This window comes from Strix aluco, chromosome 12 (assembly GCF_031877795.1).
Source record: "Strix aluco isolate bStrAlu1 chromosome 12, bStrAlu1.hap1, whole genome shotgun sequence".
Lineage (NCBI taxonomy): Eukaryota > Metazoa > Chordata > Aves > Strigiformes > Strigidae > Strix > Strix aluco.
In genome coordinates this window covers 26,552,376-26,579,193 of record NC_133942.1, presented here as the reverse complement: position 1 = coordinate 26,579,193, position 26,818 = coordinate 26,552,376, and the positions used below count along the sequence as shown (strand labels likewise).

General features: G+C 37.8%; 1 protein-coding gene across 5 annotated transcripts in view; it reads right to left on the bottom strand.

The window, feature by feature from the left end:
* CGNL1 (cingulin like 1) overlaps positions 1 to 26,607 on the bottom strand; it is a 63,896-nt gene extending 37,289 nt beyond the window's left edge. For all 5 annotated transcript variants that reach the window (XM_074837318.1, XM_074837319.1, XM_074837320.1 and 2 more), the window contains exons 1-8: positions 26,503 to 26,607; positions 8,636 to 10,233; positions 8,085 to 8,179; positions 7,040 to 7,133; positions 5,936 to 6,037; positions 5,075 to 5,223; positions 4,429 to 4,564; positions 2,276 to 2,488 (exon numbers count right to left, since the gene is read on the bottom strand). In XM_074837318.1, the coding sequence (XP_074693419.1) occupies positions 2,276 to 2,488; positions 4,429 to 4,564; positions 5,075 to 5,223; positions 5,936 to 6,037; positions 7,040 to 7,133; positions 8,085 to 8,179; positions 8,636 to 10,216 (2,370 nt within the window). In that variant the 5' untranslated portion in view covers positions 10,217 to 10,233; positions 26,503 to 26,607. The remainder of the gene's footprint in view (positions 1 to 2,275; positions 2,489 to 4,428; positions 4,565 to 5,074; positions 5,224 to 5,935; positions 6,038 to 7,039; positions 7,134 to 8,084; positions 8,180 to 8,635; positions 10,234 to 26,502) is intronic.
* Positions 26,608 to 26,818: the final 211 nt, after the last annotated feature.

Genomic DNA, 26,818 nt, shown 5'->3' with positions numbered 1-26,818 from the left:
TGTACATACAGAGTCCAATATACCCTGATCTATCAAACATCAGCATCCATATCTTCTGCATGATAAACCACTATTACAGCATTTCTTCATTAAATTCAACAGAATGGCCCTTTCCATTAATCTTTGATGTAAATTTCTTGTATCCCACCATTCAATATAAATCTTTCCAGGTTGCAAAAATATTAACAAAATTAATTTAACAGGTCAAGCATCTTCAATTGTATAAAACACGATTTTCACACACACTGTTGGGTATTCCAGATTAATTATAAAACCAATAATTAACATCATATGTAAGATCACAGCAGATCACTCATCTAACTCCCTGCAGAGACTGGTAATACTTTCCTGATGATATATCAAACTCCACAATTAGTCTCAGCCAGCGGGCATAGGCATAATGCTGCGCTTCAAAAAATCATTAAGGATACTAATAGTAGGTGAAATTAAATTAAAAAAAAACCAAACAAACCTTCCAACTAAGCATGATAAAAGTTTTACTTAAAAAATAAAAACAGCAAAAATCACTTGAAGTAAAATCGGAAGAGCAGAACTGGTGCTTAGAACACATTAATTAAATTTCACTTTTGAACATCGTATTAAATTTACTATTAGATAGACTATGTCATGCAAGTGAATAAATGCTATTTATAACTATCTCTAAGCCACAGCAATCCAGTCATAGAGCCATTTCCCAGACTATTATTGTTATGCCAAACAGACTACTCTTTCATTTCTTGTCAGTCGTAATTACAGTTCCATAATTGAAATACAGTAAATTACCATGCAGTAACTTTGAAAGATGGTTCACTGAGGTTAAGCTGTCACTACAATTACTGTATAATAAAAAATGATAATTTAAATGTTCTACTTTTCTTGAAGAGAAAAGAATTCAATTCAAGTAGCTCAGATGAGTCAAATACCTTCATGATGACGTAAACAAAGAGAAACAACACATTTAAGCAAAGCCAAACAATCTCAAGTAGAAGTCCCAGGCTGCATAAACAAATCAGTGTATATAAACTTTTCTAACCACTGAAGAAAACTGCATATTTAAAAACAATCTTTTAAAAGAATATACTTTATCAGACTTCAGCCATACAGTAATTCCCTGCATCTTCCATACATGCTCCTATTTTGCTCATAAAGTATATAAACCTTTGGAAACTCCTTCCAAGTTTCAACCTTAATTTTAATTCAGTTCTATGTTATGTTTTCAGCCACGACCAGTAGGATAACTGCAACTCATCTAACACCAATGAGGTAAAGGATGTAACTTAGCATGGACATTTCTAAGCATAAAACTGGACATACAATTTTGACTTACATTGGTCAAGGACAGTTTGCCTGTAGAAATTTTCTCAAATATTTGACAGAAATAAAATGAGGGAAGGGGATACAGAAAAGACACAAATAATCGCCATGGTAAAAATAATGCTCAAAAATTTTATGAGAACTGTTCCCTTACAAAAAAAAAAAAAATCTTTCTATAAATTCCTAGCTGCTCTCTCTGCAAAGATAACTTCACCACAAAGGACACCTTTTGGAAAACCATAACAAATACACACATCTGAAAACTGTTACTGGTCTGCCCCTCACAGAGACTTCCTGCTGATGCTGGAAGAGGCAACTCCTTCAGTTTTATTTTCTTCCTGTCTGCTTCCAGACACCCAATCCCTGCTGTTTCCCTTGTGCTGGCACTCATTTGACCATTCAGTAAATGAGATAAGCTCAATAAATGAAAAGGACACAAAATAAAACAAAAAACCCCCCTAGTAGTAAGTAGTTGAAGGAACAAGGTGGGACAACGTAACCAGGCAACAGGACATGACACAAGGAGCTGAAGGTACGAACAGCGAGCTGCAAAGAACTGCAGAGAACTGCTAGAAACATCAAAACTCTAATTTCAACAGCATCACTGGCAAAGCATGCTGGCACTCTTCAGGGCATCCTCAAGGTTTCAGTGATTCCATTTAACCCAAGACAAGCAAATGGTCCTCTCCACTATACTCCCACCTATTCTCTCTCAAAGTTTGCAATGAAGCAAACGTAGTAAGTAACTGCTTGAAGAAAGGGCCACAACTTCAGCTGTGACAAACAATGTTAAAGTGTATGAAATAAAACTTAATTCTCAGCAAGCTAAGAATCTCATAGCCCAAATCTTTACCTATTTATTTTGCTAAAAAAATAGTAGTATCTGAAAGCATCTAGTATAAAACATCCACAAGAGGTATGATTTTTCCCTGTAGAGATTAATTGTAATCACTTATTTCACCTCTGCTGCTTTGTCCAGGCTCTGCTGTAGATTGAGCAATTCTTTATCATGTTGCTCTTTAAGTTTATCCATCTCCATGTCATGGCTAGATACTTCTTCTTTTAGTGCTCCTTTTAAAGCTGTAAGCTCTCGCTCTCTCTTTCTCAAAATCTCTTCTTGTTGATCTTTTGCTATTAATACTTCTTGTAGATCCTGCTTCATTTGCATCAGCTCCTAAAGAACAAAATTAAGCACAGTTGCATGACAAATAGCTCCAATGGATGTTCTGTTTGCGTTTCAAAGAAGAAAAGCATATAAGTATAAGCTCTCCAAGGCCAACTTAATTTCATATGACCGATGTATTGACTGCAGCTTTTATAGTAAGCTAAAAATTTACTAAACCCTAAGATTATTATAACATACAGCTCAAGTTTTATTAACAGGTCAACATATCTGATGCTGCAAAACTATGAAAATATTCTGATGGTGTATGTTATGCTGTCTGTAAATAAACCAGGAGTCAAACTAAGGTTGCCACTGAACAACTCCCTCAGTCCCACCTTCTGTAACAAAGAGGTAGATAAGAACAAAGAAAAACCTTTTTCTCCTCATGCTGCAAGAACAGTGAACCCAATGATAATTCCCTGTTGTCTTTTCTGCTGTAAATAATGAAGTTGCTTCTGCAAGTGCTGAAGACAAAACAAGTGCTTCCCAACTGAGTCCATGCCTTTACACCCTTTCTCCTCCCACCATGTTCACCCTAGAAGTCATTTCCCCTCTACAAATTGCTGGGAAAGAAGTGGGTAGTTCTTGAATCTGAAGAATAAATACACACATGCATGTATATAAACACAGAATAAAATAACAGCAACAATCAAAAATGTACAACTTCAAGAATTATCTAATTCAGTATTTCTCAAGCTGTGAATAACTGCACTTTCAAAAAGAATGTAAACTTCCCCTGCACTGAAGCAGGATCAGTACATCTAAACCATTCCTGACATACATCATCTACTCTGTCCTTAAAAACCTACAATGAAAGGGATTCTACTACCATGGTCCACTGTTTAATTATCCATATTGATAGGAAACATTTTCCTACACTTACTTTAAATCTCTGCAGCTAAGTCTTTCATTTCTTACTTTACCTCCACACAACATAGAAAAACTGATCACTCTCTCGTTTATAGCAACATTACCTAAGATGTGCTTTTGACTCTTCCCTCACTCCTGCATTCAAAGTCCTTCTTCACAGATAGTGTTTTTCAGTGCTATCACTATCATTCCAGACATTCCCCTACTTATGTACAACTTTCAACGGCAGTGCCCAAGATTTAAAACAGTCATTTAAGAGAGTAATCAAATCTCACCTATGCAAAACAATGTAGTTATTCTACTCAGCATATCTTGCACACAAGCATCTTTAATATTCCTGAGATCTATCATCTATGCTTTTGCTCCCTATTTTGCATTTTAACATTTAGCTTCAATTTCTTAAGCTAGTTCTTTGCATGAGTATTAAGAGAAGTTAATTGTTTTGGTACTACAAGTATGAAGATAAATCTGAATTTTAATCTTCCTTTTGAACCATTATGCACTGATACTCTTACACACTCTTATCAACAAATTTAATAAGCAGTGTTCTCTATTTCATCATCAGTATATTACTACAACCAGGTGACAGAAAACCCATAACTCTCTTGTTCCTCTTCAGGCTCTTTCCCCTCTCTTCTCCCCCTGGTCGCATCAATAGAGAGTCAACAATTTAAAGACTGCTTTAGTGAGTTCTTTTAATTTTCTTAGCTGAACCTCATCTGGCCTTGCTAATACATACACCTTCTTTAAACTGATCTTCCCCATTCTAAATCCTATCTAATTGTTAAAACTGACTGAGATGATTATTTGGTAACAGTGGATAACTCAACTGTCCCTCAACCATTATCTTATTTGTTCTCCTATTCTATAAAACAACAGTACTCATACTTTGTATTCCTTTTAGTGTTAACGTAGTTATTATAACATGCTTTCTTAGGTCACCTAATAATGGTATATTGGTTTGGACTGATAGAATGGGAAGAGCTAAGGCATGCATTTCTTCTACCTGTATCTTTGTTCCCATTTTCATGCAATTCTTCTGATTTTTTTCATCCTTCTTCTGGTACTTTATAACTAACCTCAATCAGAACCTCTTTCTCCCCTTCATCAGTATGTTTTGCGTTATCCAGTTCATCATGCATCTCAGACAGCTGGTCTTGAAGATCTCTGATCTCAGTCTGGTGTTGTTCTTGCTCCATCTTCACTTCAAAAAGCCTCACCAAGAAAAATCAGACAGCATTTTTTAATTTGTAGAAATAATAATGGTGTTCTTTCAAGTACTAAAAAGAAACAAGTATCTATTCCCATGTTCCCTGCAAGGGAATGGGATATAATGAGGCAGAAAACCAAAATGACACTGGAGTAAAAATGAGAACTCTTTTAAGTAGATATTTAAGTGGAAAGTTGTATTTTATTTTAAACCCGGTACCGTATTCTTGACTAAAGCATTCAAGTGTTTCCATATTTTAAAGACTTGAACTATATATTATGACCATGAAATATTAAAAGCAATTCACACTAAGAGGAAGACTATAAATTCAGCAATCTTTCTCTTCCTTCCAGATATTCTAAAAAGATGCCTCTTTTAAACAGTAGAAAGTTTCCTACAATAACAAATGTCAGTCTGACTCCATTAACATATTCTGAAGAAACAGGTACTTTTAATCTAAAAGGTTTAAGGAAAGGTACAGATTCCAATAAATAACTTCTCTAGAATTAACTCACTCCTCTAGATTTTGCCTGAGCTCCTTCTCACTTTCTTCCAGCTGCTTTTTTAAGGCTTCTTTTTCACATATACTTTCATCAAGTTGCAACTGAAGATCTTTCAGGCTTGCTCGTGTAGCATCTCTTTCTTCTTTGGAATTTTGCTGATTCTGAATTTTGTACACCAAAAGTTAAGCAAGATAATAGACTAAGCATAAATAAGTTAAAGGGCCTTTTTTATTATATGAAAGAAGCCATTTCAAGACTTTTATATTTTTCACTTGTAGAAGTGCTTACTAATTTATGAATATTAAAAGCTTGGAATGATTTCTAAAACACACAAAGCACTGCTTTTTGATTTTTTACAAATGTGAGAAGTGAAGTCTCCTCAGTATTATCTAATCACTCTCAAGTATATTGATTCTTATCACAGACTCAAAACGCAAACTGAAAGAAGACAAGCTATTCTCATGTCTTCAGAGCATGTCTGTACTTAATTACTTTGAATTCAGCACTGCAGAAATAATGGTGTAATTAATAAACAGCAGCTACATAAGTAATAGAGTTTGTCTCTCACTCCATGCCTGCCACACCAAAGTCAATAGATTAACATTTACCTCTGCAGACACCTAAGAAATTTACATGCATGTGCCTAACATTTTTATTCACTGCTCCAAACTCCCTCTTAAATACTAAGAAGAAAGAGATTTCTTAAAAAGGGTAACTATGCTATGAGCAACCACACTTAAAATAAAAAGTCTTCTGTAAAAGCACAGGTATATCTGGATTAAAAAGAATATGAAACAAAAAAGATTCAGCTGGGTGATCAGTTGTCACTTACTTCGAAATAGTCAAAAGCTTTATAACAACAAAGTGCCATACCCTAATTTCTAGATCCAGTTTTTTCTCTAATTCTTCCACTTTCCTTTCAAGTTCTGCTTTTTGTTGCATCAATGCTTTTACTTCAGCCGAAGAATCAGAAACCTACAATTAGAGATGTTTATTCCCACAAAGCCAAGATGTTCTTTGACAATTGTGTTTTAAAATCTAAAGTAAAGATACAAGGCAGGCTAATAAAGTGTAGCATCAACTACCTGAGCTCACCAGGGACAAGCCAAGCTAATATTTTCAAAGGAACCATGATCTGATTTTCATAAAACTTCTTGGTAATTGCTCAAGACATGCTGCCAGTAATACAGAAAATATACAAATCTGAAGAAAAATTCAAATTAGGCAATATATGAATTAAATCACCAGTACTTGGGGCCAAATTTAACTGAGATATCACCAGTTACACAAAATGGACATCAAAGAGATTCATGCTTATATGTCAAGACAGATTTTCAAACACTGGTTTTTGGCAGTTTCTTAAGATGTGTTTTATATTTTCATTTTGAATAATTATAGCCCAGGATAAAACAATCATCAAAGTAAGCATTTGATCCTTCTTATGCCATCACTGCAACAACTGGGCATTTCTTCACTTTACTTTAGAACTGAAAAAACAGTGCACCATGTATCAGGAAACAAAAACTTTTCAGCAGGCAGACTGCAAATGTTATTATTGTAATATGGCTTTTAAACAATATCCTAGATTACTGCTTTTCTAAATTACAAATTAAATACTCTCTCCACTTAGATATCTATTTACATCACTATAATGAGAAGATGCTCCAACATTATTTTTTAAGCTATGTAGGTTAGCTTTCACTTCAATCCAGTAACCTTTTGATGTTCACGTTAAGTTTGCATCTCTCTCCTCTAAAACATAGAGGCTCTCATGATAGACTCCTCTACATTCTTTTTTAATCGTTAACTAATAGATTTCCCATAAGTCACCTCTGTGCATGACTTCAATGAAGCTATACTACCAAGGGACTACAAGAATACCCTAACTGAAGTGAGAGGATTCACATTTTTAAAGCCCTGTTTGAACACTATATCACTGTGAAACAAGAAAAAAAAAAAACTTAAAAAATTATTTACCTGTGTCTTTCCAGCAGCTCTTGACTTTAAAGTCTGAATTTTCTCAAAAACCAAGTTGACTTTCCTCTTTGTTGCATCATCATTATCAGCACTTCTAAAACACAGACAGTACAAGTGAGCAATGATATGATCAAAGGTACTTTTTGTTAACATCAAAACAAATTCAGAGTGTCCGAACTATTGAAAATCACCACCATAAAAAAAAAAAATCTAATATGAACCAGTCAGAAAGTATCTTAATTACGATTTCATTAAACCCTTTAAAGAGAGGCTTTACCAGCTCTTTAATCTGTATTCCAAATGTTTTCTAAAAAAAACCAAAAAGAAAGAAAAACCACTGGACTCTTTAATTGCAACTCTCTTCCACAAGTCTACAGCTGTGGAAAGACAGGTATTCAGCATGTATATTATTCAAACATACTGAAATTAGAAGTAATTAGTACTAGGTTTTTCAAGTCCTGACTACTGCACCATAAAGTAACACTTCAACAGCTCCCAGAACCTGCTACATCAGGAATGCAAAGAAATTTAAGCACATCATGTATATTTTAATTCATTTCTCCTTCCTTCATCTTTCAATAAGTTACCATTAGAAAATACCAAGTAAAAGAGTTAAAGTGGACAAAGGATTAAACGCACAGCAACAAGAAAGCTTCTGTCAAACCTTAAGAGATAACACTTTTTTGTTGTTGTTTAAAAAAATACACAAGCGTAAACTCCCATGAGATATGATTTGAATTCTTCATGAATCTCCATATCACATGAAGTTTAACTCCAGAAGTATTTAAAAGAGAAAACCTATTCTGATTCACAAATTTCAAGTACATTTAATCAAATCCTGTACAATACCTTATGTAACTCCTGATTGCCTGGGTATTTTGAGATCCTATAATGCCTTAAAGGACACAGCCGAGATACAGAATTATGAAACAGACATTTCATTTGATTATAGATTTGAATTTACAGTTTCACCTTTTAAATGTAATAGAAAATAAACATTAAGGAAATACAGTCTCCTCTTCAAAAGTTAACTGTGTTTACTAACCCTTCCTTAAGGTAATTGAAAAGTATCTGTTTAGCAGTCTCTTCATTCGTTTGCTGTGCAAGATCTTGCTGGCCTTTTAAGAGATCAGGAGTTGCCTAAAAGAACAAAATAAAATGTCAAAAAATATAAAACCTATGCAGAATTGAAGTTCACCATTGTATTCTATAATGTACTGTGGACCTGAAGTTCACAAAGATCCCTTGGAGTTTTGGCTTACTGAAAGAAGGAAGCGTACTCCACACCAAAAGAAAGAAAACGCAATTTTGCATGGAGTTACGAGTATTTCAGCATTCTACTTCTGTGCATTTGTGCTTAAGATTCATCATGGCATCATTTACAACAATCTTCTTTGGCCCTGCCATCTTCCTTCACCCATACAAGAATATGCTGGTTTACAAACCATGTTCTCTATACCTGCAACTACAGGAATAATTTTTGTATTTACATTTCTCCAGAACAATTCTTCTATCTCATCTGGAAGTCATCTGATGGGAGTTTGTTTTAGTATGCTAGAGTGTAAAACACAACTTAAAGAGTAAATTCAAAATTACCTGTGCATTAGGGATGGATGATAATGTTTTTACAGAACTCATCTTGGCTCCTGAATCAGGCGGGATTGTGATTCGGTTTGGCGGCAACAACAAGGTAGAAGTTACTGTTCTGACTTCCTCTCTCTTACTCTGTCCTGGGAGTGTAGATGACCTAAACATTAAGCTCTGGGTATCAGCTCCATTTTGTTTATGGTATTGCAAAGAATTGAAATTGCTGTTCTGAGTGTCTTTAACATGCATTTGCAGTTTTCCAATACTTCGAGCAGAAATCTTCATCTCTTTGGAAGGTGACTTTTGATCTCTGGATAACTGCTTGTGAAGGCAAACTTTAGATGGTCTCAGCAATTGCTCAGTAGACTTACCCAAGCTTTTACTGAATTCATCTAAATAATCTGAATTTACATCAAGCCGTAATGACAAGGCACTATCAACACTTCTTGATCTTTTACGATCATCTGGATGAATTCTATTCCTTTTTCCTGACCTACCTCTTCTGTGAGGATCAACTTTCTTATCAAACTTTTCGATCAGCTGATCTACTCCTGGAAGTGAACCAGTGTCAATATCACGACCAGTTCCAGGCAAAAATGGGATATATCTTCTGTTTTCATGACGATTAACATTGTCTGCGTAAATGGCATATTCTTGGTCATCAAGTAAAAATCTGTATAAGGAATTTGCAGAAGTGGGAGTAGCTGAGGAGGAGGATGATCTTCGTGAGTCATCCAGTACTGGCCCAGCTGAATCTTGCCTGCGGAAGGGAAGAACATCTGGTCTAGGTTTTCTTGTCTCCGGATAAGCTGTGGGACTAACACATGGGGATCCTCCTGCACATGAAAACGATTCTGAAACACACACTTCGTTGGGGCTGATTGTGCTACTGGGACAATCCAACAGCTGCTTATTTTGGTCTTCTACTGACCTGTTCAAATGCATCTTTTTTGAATTTGCTTTGGTTGACTCTGCAATATATGTATTTGCTTTCTGTAGGGACACTACTTTAGATGAGGAAACCCAAGGCTTTGCTTCAGTTTTTTCATCTGCCAAAGACTCAGATTTACTGCACACAGAAGATGGGTAGTTATCCAAGTTTAAGTTACTTTTTGCAGGATCATAAGGCTGTAAAAGTTCAGGATGTCTTTGAAAGTTCAACAAATTGGAGGATTTCATTGTTCCATCTTTAAAATCTGATATTTCATTTTCCATTTCATCCAGACTGGTTATCTTTAGGCTTTTAAGCATACAGGGTTGCATGTGCTGCATTCCAGGAAACTTTGTGTGTTCACTGTTTTTGTCTTCCAACTTAAAAGCAGTATTGGAGTCTGTGGCTGGCTTGCTTACAGCCTGAGCAATGACCTGTTGTTCTTTTCCAGGAGAAGGATTTTCTGACAAACATCCTTCTGTATTGTTTAGTACTATGTAAGGATGGCCATCAATTCCTTGGACTCTAATACTGACACCATAAGACCCCATCCTAGAATTTTGTGCATTTCTAGTTTTTTGAGTCTCCTCACTTGCAAGTTCAAGAGTGACTTCACAGTCCTGCTGTACGTGCTTAAAACCAGCCATATATGGCTCCATGATTATGAGGATTATAGCTGAATAAAAGAAAAATTACAAAAATGTCATTGTTTTAAATACTTTCAATTATTACTTTATTAAGAAATTGTATTAATTACTTTATTCCACCATTGAGTGTGTCTATGAAGACTAACAGTAATATGCAGAGAAATCAACAGGCAAGCTATACAAAGCCTAAAGTAAATGCACTATGATACAAAGACAAATGTCTGACTGATTCTGGATCAATGTAATGTTATTTTATGACTGTAAATGTTAAGAAATAACAACAGTTAAGATTACCTACACAGGGCTGGTGCTAGTTGCTTTGGAATCGAATGTTTTCAAACATAAGCAATTATAGTACAATTTTTTGAGTCAAAGCAGCTTTTATTTTGGGTATCTCCACTACACTTGCTGAAAGACTGAACCCTTCACAAATCAATGATCATTTTATATCCATCAGTTACTACCAGACAGATTAACAATTAAACATGAGCCCAGGAGAGCAAAACATAACCAGGCAGTTTTAGGTAACTAAAGCACTGCAAGGAAGGTCAACATCCTTATGCCCTTGAGTTGCGCTTTTATGTACCTGGTTTTCAACATTTGTTTCTAAAGACACCTGAAAATAAACTATTTATTATCTCATTGTCATCCATAAGAATAAACTATCCTACAGATTAATTTAACAATCTCCCAATTGTGGGCTTGTTCCAGAAAACTCCAGCTGCTATTTTGAAACAGATACTTTGCTGAGCAACAGAAATAGAGCAATACTGCCAGTATTTCTAAGAGTGATGGTACCTTTTTCAGAAGCAACAGGAATGCTAACTCCAGCCTGTATGTGCCAAAACTGTTTCAGTTCTAGAAAACGATAAATTAAACCATACCTGCATTTTTAATGTTAAATGTCATTCTTTCTTTAAGAGATGGTTTTGTGGGTAGTGTTACTTTACTGTCTTTTGCATATTCTGAGCCAACTGTCTAGTTGCAGTGTCAATGCAGTCACAGTAAGACCTGTTTCCATAAAAGAATGGAACACAAGACTGTTGGACTGATGCAGAACCTGGAGGGAATAAACTTTTGAACTGAGCTGGAAAGCTGAGTAATCACTGAGGCCTGACAAAAGCAAGATCGCTACCAAGATCACTAAACAATGGTGAATAATCATCAAGAGGAAACAAACAACAGGATGTCTCATGGAAAAATAAACCTCTGCAGACAGTTTCACTCTCCTGTGTATCTCAGCATGAACCATCTCCCTCAGATACTCTAATCAACAGCAGAATTATCATTTTTTCCTGACAGTGAATTTAAAAGTTTGGCTCGATATTCATAATATGCTAGTTTCCACACAATTCTTCCTGCTAGCAGGACAGCTCCCCTCAAAAACCTCTTCCTCTCCCTATAAATCAGATCCAGCTCACAGTCTCACAGTCAAAGTCTTCCTTAGATATTAAAAGATTTGGTGAACTAGTTAAATTCACCAAAATTGATTTAGGGGTTAAATTCACTTAGTAAAGGGAAGTAAATAGACACTGTGAATTTGACGTCCATTTAAGACCTCCTGGAATAGGAAAAGAAACAGAAGGAGGCAAAAGCAAAGATGAGCCAGAGAAGGTTAAGGGACGTGGAAAAACAAAGGAGCAAGAACAATGGAAGGAAACAGCAAGGCCCAATACACTTCAGTATCTTGGGCTTCCATTCTGTGCATTTGTCCATCTGTGCTTTTTTACCTTCTTTTCTGAACACTCATAACATCTCACATCAATTACACTGTTTCAGTGTATAAGCTGAGACAAAAATGACAAAGTAAAAATAGCAGAAGCTGATTTTAATTACTCAGAGTCAATGAAGAGGTCTCCATTGATTTAGTGGGTTTTTGACCAGGGCACTGAAATCAGCTTCTGAACTGCACTGATGGTGGCTGAGAAAGCACAGGAAGAAAAAGAGATAGTACTGTACATAGTTGTAACTTAGAATACACACTGTAAAGGAACTAGACCACACTAATCTAATGAATGGTTGCTGGAGGTAGGAAAGAAAACAGTCTCTCCACTCTGTTCTTTAAACTGCTGAGGAGATCCAGCTACATTCATCCATGTCTCAAAATTGTTCCTTCTTTGCTCAAGGCAACAAAAAGAAAGTATTTTTAAAAGTTCAAAAGTAATTTTCAAATGAAGTAAACATTTTGAAGCTTTTATGCTTTCCATTTTTATGTTGCTGTTATATTACACAATGTTGATCTGAAGTTACTACTATGGGTATGTAATGAAAATAAAAATTTAAATAATTTCAAGTTTTAGCAAAATAAAAATTATGAAATAAAGTTTCTCAGACTTCTAAATCAAATCTGCATGATTTTCTAGGAAAAAGTGTTAAGATGACATGATTTTGTAACTGAAAATTACTAACAAAGAATCTTCAAATAGCCCATGAAAAAAGCAAGAAAATTCTAGATCTTCTAAAGAGCAAGGATTTAAAGTGCTAACACTTTCAGAAAGTTAACATTTTCAGAAAATACAAATTATTCAGAACTCTATAAAAAGAAATCTGGTTTGCAAAATACAGTGTGCTAATACTACTCCGAGTAAGTTAAAATCACTCATGGCATATTTGCATGTGTCCATGTAAGTGAAAAAAAAAGATTTATACATAGTTGGGGGCATACATCTGCAGTAGATGAATATGTGAACATCTTTAAAAATGCTCTCCAATTAGCGATTCTAGCAAGATTACAAATGCCACCAATAAGTTTAAACAAATTACTTAGTATATGAAAGTTTACACTACACTTTAAAGCTGTATGTATTAGCACACCTATAAAAAGAGTAAAGTTCATTTGAATTTGCCGATAGTGCTAACAATTACAAACACTAGAAGAGGTCAATAAAAATAAACCTAAAACTAAAAACTAAAAAAAAAAAAAGGGTTCAAATCAATAGGCATAAAGAATAGATAAGCAATAAATTACAATATAAATTACAATATGTCAAGTTCAGGGTGACTGCAAAAGCTGTGCTTTCAAACATGTTGCGAAGTTGCTAAAAACATTAAATAACCAGAAAAAAACCCCAAAACTCCAAATCCCTCGAAAACTACCACAAAACACCAAAACCCAAACAAACTCAAACAAACAGCAAAGTATTTAGGTTAATAATGTACTTTAACCATTAATACATTTAATTTGTCTCTAAAACTATAAAGAAATAAGTGTATTAGTCTTCTTCATGTGCATTATACTAATGGAACACTTAATTTTACTATACAAAGGGATAAAAACTTGTAAAAATCAAAATGCTAAACCCACAATTTTTAAAACAAAACAGTTTATCTTTCTGGAACTGTGAAAAAAAAAAAAATTGTATACAGAAATCCCCATTACATCTACAAGAAAGTAAGACAGCTGGTCCTACTGGTCAAATATTTGAAGGCTTTAGAGTTCCTATTTTATAGGATGTCAAGCCACAGTGGATAACAATCCCATGAACCACATAATACCAAAAATGTATTTTACAATACACAAAAATGCTGGTTTTATAATATTATAAACATTTAAAAACTAAAAACAGTATTACTGGTTTCCCTCACACACAGCTTTTCTGACAAAAACCTAAAGCCTCTAATGATGTTAATTGTTTAATTACAGTTACAGTCATATTTCTACACAGACACTGTAGAGTTGGCATCTTAGGCTTTGGCAGGCTTACAGCAATAGATTAAGATAAGAGGACTGGCTGTTCCATCTGTCTGCCCCACTCCTCTGATGGACGTCATCATGTCAAAAATGAGAACATCTGAAAACTCTGATGGCTGAGTATACACCTCAGCCAAGAAAATTTGCAGACTGGCATACTCAGGTAAATGCAATCAGCCTCGTGTTCCATACCATTAACAACTGAAATTCTGACATCTGATACAGTGGAGGAGTTGACAGCTGGGGGCAATGACAGCTACAACTGTCCAGTTTTAATCTTCTTTAAGTCTGCTGAAGCCCTCAAATGTTATGACAGAACAGTTTTTTTACTCTTAAGCCTACAAGAAGAGGTTAGATATTTTAGCAGTAGTTAAGAAGTGATTTTCCCTGTTTGTGGGGCTGCTTGTTGTTTTCTTGCAGTGACTTATAAAAAAATAGAAGCTTTTTTCTTTTTTTAAGTAGATGGTGATATAAATTTTAATTCCAGGTTTTCTGCCAAACTAATACTTTTAATTTTGAATAATATAGTCTTGCTACTAATTTTCTGTCTAAGAGGAGTGTAAAAATACAGTTGTCAGAAAACAGAAGCAATGATTCTGCATAAATTCTTAATAAGGTAGAAGACTGTCATTTTATTATTTTATAAAATCAGTTCTTATCTCCTATCTGCAAAGCAAATATTATCACAACAGCATATACAAATTAATCAGGACATAAGAAATAACTACTTTAATAAATTATTTTCTTTTGAAAATATTCTACTTGCTAAAACAGATATAGTCAAGGATATAGAACCATCAGTATCTTTCAGAAATTAAAAGCTCAGCTGCAGTTTAGAACAATGAAAGTATATTGACATCTGATTGGTAACTTCATCTGCTGTTCATACCAAGCCAAATTTTATTGAGCAGCAAAGTTTCACCTGAAAACTTGCAAAAAGTCCAGAAAATAAATAGCCTGATTTTCTACAGTTACATCATATAAACCTAAACAGCTGGATTTACTGAATTTGTTAATCAGTAGATCATCATCTAGAGCAAGTCCAAAAGAACCCAGAATTAAAGATCCAGCAAACAGTCAGGCACAAACAAAGCAAATTCACTCCACTAGGCAACACATTAAGTTTTACAGATATCACTGGAGTGTATTCGCTGTATGCCCTAGGTAAGTTATTTTACTTTATTTCAGCAAAAGAGTAATTTGCAACCGAATAATATTCTTGAAAACTGTCAAGAGCTGAAACAAACTGACTTAATGTGTTTACCATAGACTCAGCCTGAACCTGCAGGTCTAAGCCTTTGCATCTACCTAGGTCCTTCCTCACACCGAAACCCCGTGAAAACCACGTGCAGTCCCTGTGGTGTCACATCCAGTTTCATCAGGCTACAGGATCAGAAACTTTCTTTAAAAAGTTTCAAATACGTTGGCTTGAAAGATGCTTACTTCACTTCAATGTTGTATGTTACCAACTGACTTAAAAAATGTAGGCCATAACACACTATTCCCAAAAGCAACAGTTCTAGCACTCCATTATCTCAGCTTGTACAATCTTCTCTGTTCCTTTTGTGAGCCAGCAATCACGCAGCCACATAGCTTTACTGATACAGCAGGAAAAATAAGCAGTTTTCTATCAGATCAGCAAGCTACCAGGAAATGACAGGATCACCTATTTTGGCAGCAACATGGCCTCGGACTGCTTGAGACAATCACAAATCCCAGGCTGAATTTGTGTTTTAACTCCATTTTCAGGGACAGAACCCTTTAAAAACTTCTGCAAACAAACAAAATTGGCACTCAAAGCTGTTCAGGCCTTTCAGTTTGGAAATAAGCCTTCATAAAGGTGCTTAAACACTCATTTTAAATACTGGCCTCTAATGGGTATGAAAGTCCCATATTTTATCATTACTCAGAAGTGGTTTCATTTTTCTGAATAACTTATTTTTGCCAAAAATAGAAACTGTAACATTTTTGCTTAAAAAGAGAACTTGTCAGCAGAGGTTTTTGTGTCTGAAAATCCAATACTCTGCATGTTCTTCTGTAGCAGTTTGTTCTTCAGTGGTGATATGATACTTTACAAAGAACCACAGGAGGGGAATAACGCAGGTTTAACAGGTCAAAAACATTTTTTTTAAAAATGCCTCCAAACCATCTCCTTTCACAACTATTTTAAAGCTAGCTACCAGCAGCTACGTGAGACCCACCTTACAAAAAAAGGAAAGCCTTGTGATTTGGGCTCTAGCTGCCAATATGAGCAGAAGAGTGCCTTTGAGAAACATACTCCTGTGCCAGACATGGCTGTTCCCCTCAGCAGCTCTGCAGCTTTCCTAACATTACAGAATCACAAAGGCATGGAATTGTGTCCACTCATCCATTTCAGTTCTTCTTTAGCCAGATCTACAAGACAGATTTAGCAACACCCGACCTTCCCAATGCTGTTAAATGCCACACTGCATATGAAGCTTGCTCTTGTGTATCCCGCCCACACCCCCTCACTACTAAGCATGCCTCTAACACACCTGCCATAAAGCACTTCACACCTTCAGCTACCTGCACTGGACAGTCAGGGCTCCTGGGATCTAGAACACAGGCAGAGATGTTGACTGGGATGTGGGGGGGACACCCTATTCCACTAGTGGGTAGAGCCACAGATTCTTCACAGATATTGCCTCGCATTACATGTATGCTACTTTTGCATACATCTAGTGAAGGAATATGGAAGAATAAAGATGATCAGAGTTTTCCACCTTTCCTATGGCACTAGGTCTTCTCCCTGGCTCCCCTGATGACAGAAAAAAAGGAACTCCCTCATATCCAGTATCATAATCCTGAGAGTCCTAAGACTGAATCAGCTGAAGATTTTTCATTAAAGGAAGATTAGGGCATACCACACTATCTTCTCTTCGGAGGAGCAAACTTTTAGAATTCTGAAAATTTCAAGCTATTAAAGGCTAAATTATCAAATTACATTTGGTTCCATGGAATTTATTTCCAAATTTCATAACCACAAAAAAACGGTCACTGCTCATATTATTTAATCAGTGCCTTTTTTTTTAAAAAAGGGGGATGTAACAGTTTATGGATGCTTACTCCAGATTTTTCACACGTGCACAGCAAAATGCCAGGAAGGAACTATAAAATTTGTCCTCCAGCTTTACATAACATTGAGCTTGCTCTCCAAGCTAAATAATGGATTCTATGTGCATCTGACTATACAGAAAGTACCAGCAATATCACACAAATACAAAGTGGGTGTTAGGTCAATAATAAATGACAGTGCTATGGGAAAAGGACAGGAAATAACTTTAGGAGAGAAGAGGAAGGAAAACTTGCATACTGTAAGGGTAAAGAAAAGGAAGCAGGCAGGATAATTCATGGAAAGACCAAAACTGTAATGTTTTTACACTTGGTAGAACACAATCTCACAAACATGCCTTGCAAGCACGAGGGGAAACTTCATCGCTGTCAATCCTACCTACAATCTGAGGCTTCTGCAAAAGGAAAATGGGCCTGGGTTGCTGTCCCTTTTAGTCTATATGGAAGATAATTCTGGGGTAGCTGACTTACTTGACCTACTGCTTACAAGAGAGCAGAAGGGTGAAGAGTAAAATTTTCAAAAGGCATATACAGAGGATGTTCCACAACACAGCATGTCATAATTCAGTATATGCAGGCTCTCTGCATGTAGCAGTGGGAAAAAAAAAAATTACCCTGAGAGAGATTTATTATTGGTCAGCTTTTCTGATGTTAGCATCAAAGATCTACCTAAAATTTCTATAAATGAAGAACCAGAAAAGAGACCACTGAGTTTTAAAATATTCATTCCATTTAAAAGCAGCCTGAAAGCTTCATGTCCCACCTCTTCTTCCTACTTGTTGAAATGAAAGAGACTGTGAAAAATTCTATGCTTGAAAAAAATCTTTAGTTGCTGGGAACCTAAGCCATATGGCATATATTATTCAGAACTCCATATACCAGTATTACACCACAAAGACTTATGCTTGGTATCACACAGGCACAAGCCCAGCCTCCAAGACAGGGCTGACCTATTATTATAGGCAGAATTAATCACATATATTTCATAAGAAGTGAGCCAGCTATGTATATTCTTCCAAAAACACTACATATAAATGAACTGCACAAGCTATTTCTAAACTTAGTACTAGATCCCATCCACTACCTCAGGTACAGTCCCTGCATGCATCTGTGCAGCACAAAGAGAAAGACTGGGTTTTGACCTGCTCCGTTCCATTACGGTCCCAGGACCACACACCCAACATTGCATTGTTACCTGCAACAACATTCAGACCCATCGCCAGTCCAAGGGGTGCATAGTGCCCATGTAGAGAAGTCGGTGCTGGACGACCACACACCCACACTGCAAGTGGGTCATTCCAGTCTCCCTTTGAAAGCAGTAATTCCAGCCTCCACACCAGGAGCAATGTAGGTCTGTGCCTTCCACAAATGCAACTTTTTTTCTTTTCCTCTGACCGAGTGGTGATTAAATATGGTAGTCATATGGCTTTGGGTACATAATGAAAAATTAAGCGCAGCCAGGAACACTGACCCACTGAGAAGTCTGGGGACAGAGGGAAGCATGCCATCACAGCAATACATTTTAGTAGTGAGTATTTCAACACTTCTGAATCAATTACTTTCATTTCTGTTCTGTGAAAAATATCATTCTCTGCTTCAATTTCAGATGGTAGCCTAAGGATGACGTTATAAATTCCTGCAGAATGAAAATTCCATATAACACTTTTCTTCCATAACTGTTAATGGAACCAAACAGCCACTCTTAGGTTAGCATGGATTACACATATTATTTTATCCTGAAACACAGTATAGCAAAGTGGACGAGCCTTGGATTTGCTGCCTTAGAGATGAGGATTTCAGTTTCGGTTCTACCCAAATATTAACCTTATTCAGCTGCTCAGCCAATAAACCAGAATATTAACAGCCACCCTTTCAAGGACAGGAAGAGAATTGTATTCAATAAAGAATGTCAGTAAAAAGAACTATTAACAGCAGTTAGAGCAAAAGATACTGTTTGCTTGCTTACAGCTTGGTTCATATTCCCTCTGGCTGAAAAATGTTGTGTGTGAGGAAGTCTCAATGTCTCAAATGTAAAACATCTTGTTAGTCCTATGAAAGTATGTGACAGATCAGCCAAATGCTTGAGCTGTGTGACAACTAGCAGGTTTTGTTGGTTTTGTTGTTTTGGTTTTTTTTCCAAAAGGAAAATCTGCTTCAATGGCTGCAAGTCAACAACAAGACATATTGGCAGATCTTCAGGTCTCATAAATTGTCAAAGTTTGATTGAAGACAAGGACACAGTATATACCCATTTTCTTAACCTGCTATGTATGAATTCATATACTCATAATTTTACAGGATTTATCCCCAAAGGCAATATGGCAAGACCTACTAACCTTGCTTACTGAGTGGAAATTAAAGCCTTAATTTTTGTTAATAATAAAAATATTAAGAAAACCCCAAATTTCTCATGTAATATTCTAAACTATTCATTCTAAACTTCAATATATATTTTGCATACTTATTAAAAAACTCTTTTTCTTTATTGAAGTAATTAGTTTCCAGATTCTACCAAATCATAAACAATTCAAAGGGAATCAGAAGTGAAAAACTCATTAAAAGTATACTAAAACAGAAGTCAACCAGTATCTGAAATACAGTTCCAAGAAACAAATTCATGTCAGTCTCGACTAGTCCCAGGCCCTGTATACTGTGGTACTAATTAAGTCACTGGAGGAAGACGGAGAGTTACATTTGTTTATTAACAGTTACACTGGTACAAGCTTTATGTGAACATGAATAGCTGCATAAGTGTACCTGTATGACTACACTGTTTCATCTCCCACACAGGCTCATATACACCTGTGTACAAGCTCTTTTTCTGACACTAACACAGAATCCAATCTACTGGGGTTATCTACTTGCACTTTAAGTATCCTGACGCCACTGCAGTACAATTAACATTTATAAACTTCAAATACAAAAAGCAAGCAAACGACAAAACCTTACAAATACTTATCTCATATACATGTGATATGACCACACTCAATTTTTCCTCATTTTTATGACAAACTTGCAAAGGAGAAGGTTTAAAAAAAATAAAAAAATCACCAAAAGGAAATTTTATTTTATATACTCTCTGCTAGTTTATCAAATTCTAGATGTTCATATCTGTTGAAGTATTGACAGAAAAAATAGCTGAGTGACACAAGGATACTTCCAGATTCTAAAAGCAGTCTGTGATTTCAAATACAATAGCTGGTTTGTATCCAAACATCTGATATGATTAGACTCACTCCACAAGAGATTCAGTGTTGTTTCAGTACATTTTCCTCCAATTGTTAGTGTTAGAAACTTTGTATTTTGTTCCAGAGGAAATTATCTTAGTATATCCCAATGATATCATTATTGTTTAAATAGAAGAGAGTAAACTGTTCATATTTTTAGAGGCTCAGGCAAAAATCTCAGGTTTGTTAAAGAGTCCCTTAGAAAGCCCTTCTCAAAGAAATGGAAACAGTTAGGGCATCCTTTGTAAAAAGTTTTGCCAGTGCTTCAAGGACACAAAATTGTGTATAAGATTATCTAAAATAAATAAATAAATAGGTTCCCCTGCTCCAAAAATTATTCCTTGGCTTTAGATGTGACACATCACTGGACCTTCTTCTCAGTATTCCCACCCGAAAAAATTATAGTCTCATCTATAGAAATTACAGTTACAGCAACACAACATATGCAACCAGCATAACCCTGATTATATATCAGCTTAAGCCTAAATAAAGTTAAGGATGGGCTATATGAGTACAACCACATGCAAAGGCCAAGGTCTCACCTATATGAAGACACACAGAAAAGGGTTAATCTGTATGGAAAGTCAAGTATTTAAGCACAAAAACTACATGTAAAATAGACTTTAGGAGTCATATTTACCCAGCAAACATAAGGCCACAGCTTCATGCGTATTCAAGCTGGTTATGGCTCCCATTTTTCTATTGTTAAACTTTGTCTTGATTACATTGTATTCTTTAAACGCTTGGCTTCACACCCGTGTAGTTTCTTTCAACTAACTCAACCATGCATTTTAAAATTTAAATACGCAGTCAGAACTGCAGGCCCTGAGCCCAGGCACCACGAGACAAGAAGATGATATCATCACACCCAGTCTGAGACACATAAACTGAGTAGAGAAGAGAGCGGCTAGGGAACTCCACAGAGGAAAGGAGCTTCACAGTGTGCTGGACTGCTCCACCAGGAGATGCATCACTTAGAAGGGCCTACAAAGCCAGTGCAGCCAAAGCTGTCTGGTGCGGACCCTGCCTGTATACTGAGCACGGGTTTAACCAGCTCCCGCAGGCCACCACTCTTCTCACCTTCACATTGGAACAGTGTAATTACTGGTGGGAAATGAGAGAGGTAGGGCTGCTTCTTTATGAGGCTTGAAGTGTTTGTGGAATTACAAGGTAACATTACATGCCAACTGTTTGGTAAATGAAGGCTGCTACTGCTGAACATTTGCTCCCTGCATATAACAGCTAATGCTGTGCAAATGACTGTATGAAGGCATACCCCAACCCATTACCAGTTTCAACAAGGCCTAACAAAATATTCTGAGCTTGATTCACATCACTGAAAATATTCCCCCATCTCTACATAAAAGCTCAAACTTTACCCAGCACTTCAGCATTGTGCTTTATGTTGAAACAGATCACAAATCATTACCCACTTATGAGTGGTTTTATGTACATAAAATACATCTTCCATTCTAATAAACTTCAACAGCTTTTAGAGATACCTTTCAAGAGAATTTAAAATAGGGTTGAAACATTCTACTTATAAGGCTTCTGCAAGTGTCTGTGAGAGTTTATGTATACACACACACACAGAAATACATAGGCACGTGTACATGTATGTGTAAGCATGGGCAGCCTAGCCAGTGTCTCCTTTTCATAGTGTATTTATAAAGTTTCCATGTTAACATTTTAGCTGCATTTAAATGGTGTGTGTAATGTGCATATAACTAAAGAATTCTGAACTTCTGCAAATGCCTGGAGTCAAACTCTTGTCTGAGTCTGCTGAGAGTCATGTAGCTATTTGAACGGGAATGACTCCTAGCACGCCTGGGGACCCTCACAGAAAGGGGCTGTTGTGGTAATAACTGAGGATTCTTCCCATTTTACCAATCTCCTTGATGTTTTTTTTTAAAGTCAAAGTTCTTTCTGAGATGTTTCTCTAATCACCTTTACTCCTCGTTGCTCTCTTTTTACCAAAATCAAGCAGAATGTGAAAAGGTTATTATAGAATATTAATTTTAAATCTCATACTGTTGATCTGGTTAATGCATCTCAGAAATACAGATGGATCAATTTAATTTAAAACAGAGTTCATTTGGCTAAAAATTTAGAGGCATTCACGGAAAAACTATACTACATACTTAAAATGTTTGGCTATGGATTTTGTCATCCACTCTATTTCACATAAAACAGAAGGTTGTAAGTCTACGTTTGGATAAAGCCTTCAAGGAGGCTTCCAGCTCTATTGGCAGAGATGGTACAAAGTCATAGCAAATACATTGAGCTCTAATCCCAAACAGTGGTGACTCCATGACTACCACTCCACTAAATCTTTAGCACTTGCATTCCTAACATGTTAATTTCTCAGGTTTAAACACTAAAAAATTTCATACTTGGCTATACTGAAAAATATTACCATTCAGATTTAACTCCACTCAGAGACTCAAGGCCAAAGCAGTTTCTGAAATGTGTTAATGTTTCCAGATAAACATGCCTAGAATAAACACTCCATGAGCACATGATGTACCTTCCCTCACACAATAACATTATAAGGTAGCATTCTCAGCCCGAGGATTCTCTGTTCTTTTGCCAAGTAGGAACAGAAATGACAAAACCAACCTTTTTGGGATTTTTGCACATTCTACCAACACAGCATTCAAGACATATTAAAAACCCTGTCAAGTTCCAAACTTAAGTTGAGGATGCATCAACTCAGTACCATCCTCCTCAGTATACAGTTTGCTGAGACCTAGCAACAAAACTGGAGAAAATCTAACAGCTTCACCTCATCCTGGCCATTCAAGACACAGTTATTAATCTCTATATTGTAAAGATGTTGTTCACTGAACTGATCAGGTAGAAGATAACCTCCTCCCACCCCTAAAAAGGAAGAAGTGGGGCAGACAGAAGAAAGAAGCAGCACAACTGCTTTATCTGAATACATGGGCAGTAAGTAGCTCCATCACTTCTGCTGCTATTCAGAGTCACACAGAGAGTGTGCAGAAGTGGGGAAAATGGCCTGTTATTTTAGTGTTCATTGCCATTTCTCAGAAATCTATTAGCATCACTGATCTTGACCAGATTCTTGCTAGTTCCCCTCTATCAACACAGGTAGACACTGCCAAAGGCTGAATGTTGTTTTGCATAATCAGGTTCACACGCTTAGTATTAATACACACATTTTCAGGTTATCAACAGAGTAATAAGGCCAGATAATAATGACATCATCATCATTACTATAACTTCAGAAAGCAGAAATGGTAAAACAGCAGGCTGCAGAATGGAACTGTGCTGGTCTACTTCTGTTTAATTTCTGACATCAGCAGAATTATTTGGCCTCAAAATACTTAAGTAGCTATTTTTAAGTAATAACCTGCCCACTATGGTCCAGGCTGAATAAAATCCTTGCACATATGGTCATCTCGCATTGCTCCATGACAAAAGATTTAAAAATTCAAGTTTGAGGTCATGCCATTTCACCTACGCATTTCAGATGACACTCCAGAGCCTAGACAAACCAGTTTCACCAATGCTCCCAGAAAGATCAACTTCCTATTACACAAGGTAAACCAGAAGGAACTGTCACCAATTCTTTTTTTCAGCTTAGTCATCCTTTCCGTGAGGTAAAATTCCTTACACAGGATACACCACAGACCATTTCTGCAGTGAATTAAATTCCACATCCCCCATATACACCCTGTCAGGAGAACCTATGTGAATTCTCAGACATTTTACTAGTGACAGTGAGATCTAATAATGCAATTAACAGAAATTAAAATAAGCTGGTTTGCTTCAAGGCAAATCAGGCAGCCTAAACAGTCATCCCATTTATTAGATTTAAAAGCAAAACACAACTAAGTCAGATACTGAGAATAAAAACAGTTGTGCAATGCACCCACAGAGAACACAGGCTCTTTGGAATATCACCACAAATTCTGTGATCAAAGAGGTTAGCAATGATAAGCCCTCCCTTTTCATTACTGTCATAACATTACTGACATTTGCTAAAATAATCCTTTCTATTGTGTATTTGCACTGAAGTGGGATTTAGAAACAGTTAATGTCAGTTGCAATTCAAGGTGTACCTAAACCAAATAGGAATTATTTTCCAATGATTAATACTTTCAAACACAGCTCTAAATTGTAAATAAACACGTGTAAAGATATCAGTCCCTTTACAAGATACTTCATTTGAAGCACTGCATTTTTTTGTTTAGCTCATATCGGGTTTTTAGAAAAAATATATCTGAATATTAAACTGAAAAAATATTCTACCAACAATTATCTTCTCTTAGGTGAAAGATTATCTTAATATCCTCAGAGAATTTTTATTAAAAAATAGAATTACTGCTTTCTAATATTATTTTCCTACTTAAAAAGTATAGCTATGTCTCAAAAAGAATAACATACAATAAAAAAACAGTATAATTGCCTTTCATAACACGACAAACTTCATCATCTTTGTAAAACATTCTGCTTACTACACTACTAATGGTACATTCCAATACTGTATGAAAGGCTTCACTTCCATCAATAACCTTTTCCCAAAAAAAGATGACCTGAGTTCAAACTAACACTCTAATCATTAATATAAAAGTATACCAAGTTGCTATAAGCTTTTTTCTTTTTTTTGGTTAATCAGCAGTAACCACATTTGGCTTAGTACACACTGTAAGCATAAGCAAATTTATTCTGGGTCTAACATGAGAAAAAAGTGAGACAATTCAATGACAATGACACTTCTAGAAAATATAATTGCTAGTCAAACAAGTTCTTACAAAGCACCTTAAAAAAGTAATCAGGGGGTTTGGGTTTACCATTTTATTTATATTTTTATAAAAGTTTTAAAGTTCTGTTACAACCAACTCTGTAAAGAGATCCTTAACCATGAGACACGTGACATTTAGTTGTCAGAATAAGCATCAGACACTGAATCTGAAATTCATCTGGATATACCACAAATCATTATATCCTAGGGGCTTTCTGATTAATCTACAGGATTCATTTTATACGAGCGCACTCAAGTTAAACACAGAGAAGACGCTCAGATAAATAAAACAACTTTCAAGGACAGGTTTCCACTATTTCTACTTTGACAGTGATTCAAACTACATTGCAGTGATTTTTTAAAATACTTACATGCTAAAGAGAAAAACAGGAGAAAGACAAAAGCTGTAACAACTCTTCTGCCAACCGCAGATGCTAATGCAAACGCACCACGAAAGTTTTATCGCACCACTGATCTCCCCATAAAGTTGTCATCATATGGAAGGGATATAAACTGTATCCGATGCAAAGTGGGAAGAAGAATAAATGGCTGAACTGCTATTCTGAGCCTTTCCCATGAAAAAGAACACACACAATGCGGACACACCCTTTCGCAAAAATACGCTAACTCGTGGAATAAAAGGGAGATGAAGAAGTCAGAGTGCCCTCAACTCAGGAATGCCAAGAATCCCCGGAGGAATGCGTGGGGCAGGCGGCCGCCGCGCCCCCGACGCCCCGCGGTCTCGGCGACCCGCGGCGGGCTGCCCGCCGGCCCGGCCCGGCCCTCAGCGGCACCGGCCCCGCCCGGCCCGGCCACCGCCACTTCACCTGAGGCCACAGGCCGGCAGCAGCACCTCCAGCGGCGGCGGCAGGGCAACCGCCGCTCCGGGGCGGCCGCGGCCGAGGCACGCAGCGGGGAGAAGAGCCCCCACTCTTCACAGCCGCGAGAGAAAGCCAAAGCGCGTTCAGCTCTTACCGGGCTCTGTGTTCCCGGCAGCTCCCTCTCCCCGCCGCGGCCCGGGGGCAGCGGGCCCCTCTCCGCCGCTTGGCTCGCCCGCCCCGGGGGCGGCAGAGCCGCCGCTCGCCAGCGCAGCCCCGAGGAGTGCTCGGGGGCAAGGCCTGCCCCGGCACGGCCGCGGCACGGCCGGCGCTCCGCCAGCCTCCCCGCGCCTTCCCAGCGGGTCGTGCAGGGAAAGCCGTGTTTGTTCTCTCCTCACGCCCGGGAGAACTCGGCGTCCTTGGCCTTTGGAAAGGAACGTGTTTAACGGAGCGAAATGGTGGAGAAAAGCCAGCGAGCCGGGGCGCCTCAACGCGGGGAGCCACCTCCACAGCCGCGGGCAGCGGCCCCTGCGGCTCCACACGGCGACGTCGCCTGTGCCCACCGCGCTCCGGTCAGGTCGCGCCACAGCCCTGTGCCCGCCCGGCCCCAGCCATCTCGGCAGGCAAGAGCGGGCGACACGGTGCCTCCCCCCTCGGCTCCCAGACCTCCCGCCGCAACCGGCCGCCGCGGTTCTCCTCACCCGTCCCGAGCCGCCTCGCCCTCGGAGGAGGATCCCGTCAACTTCGTGCCGCTGCCGCCACCGCCCCGCCGGCCGCGCTCGCCGCCGCAGCTCCGCGCGCACTGCCCGCCCCCTCCAGTGGGAGGGGGGGGCCGGGGCCAGGGCCGGGCCCTGCCGGGGAGGAGCCAGGCGGGGGCGGGGGGCGCTCCCTCAGGTGAGCGAGGGGCTGCCTCGAGCGCGCGCGGCGGTTTCCCGCTCGCGGTTGTTGGGCGCCCTGAGGGGGAGCGCGGCGCGCGGCGTCTCCTCAGCCTGGAGCCCCCCGACAAACGCTTATAAC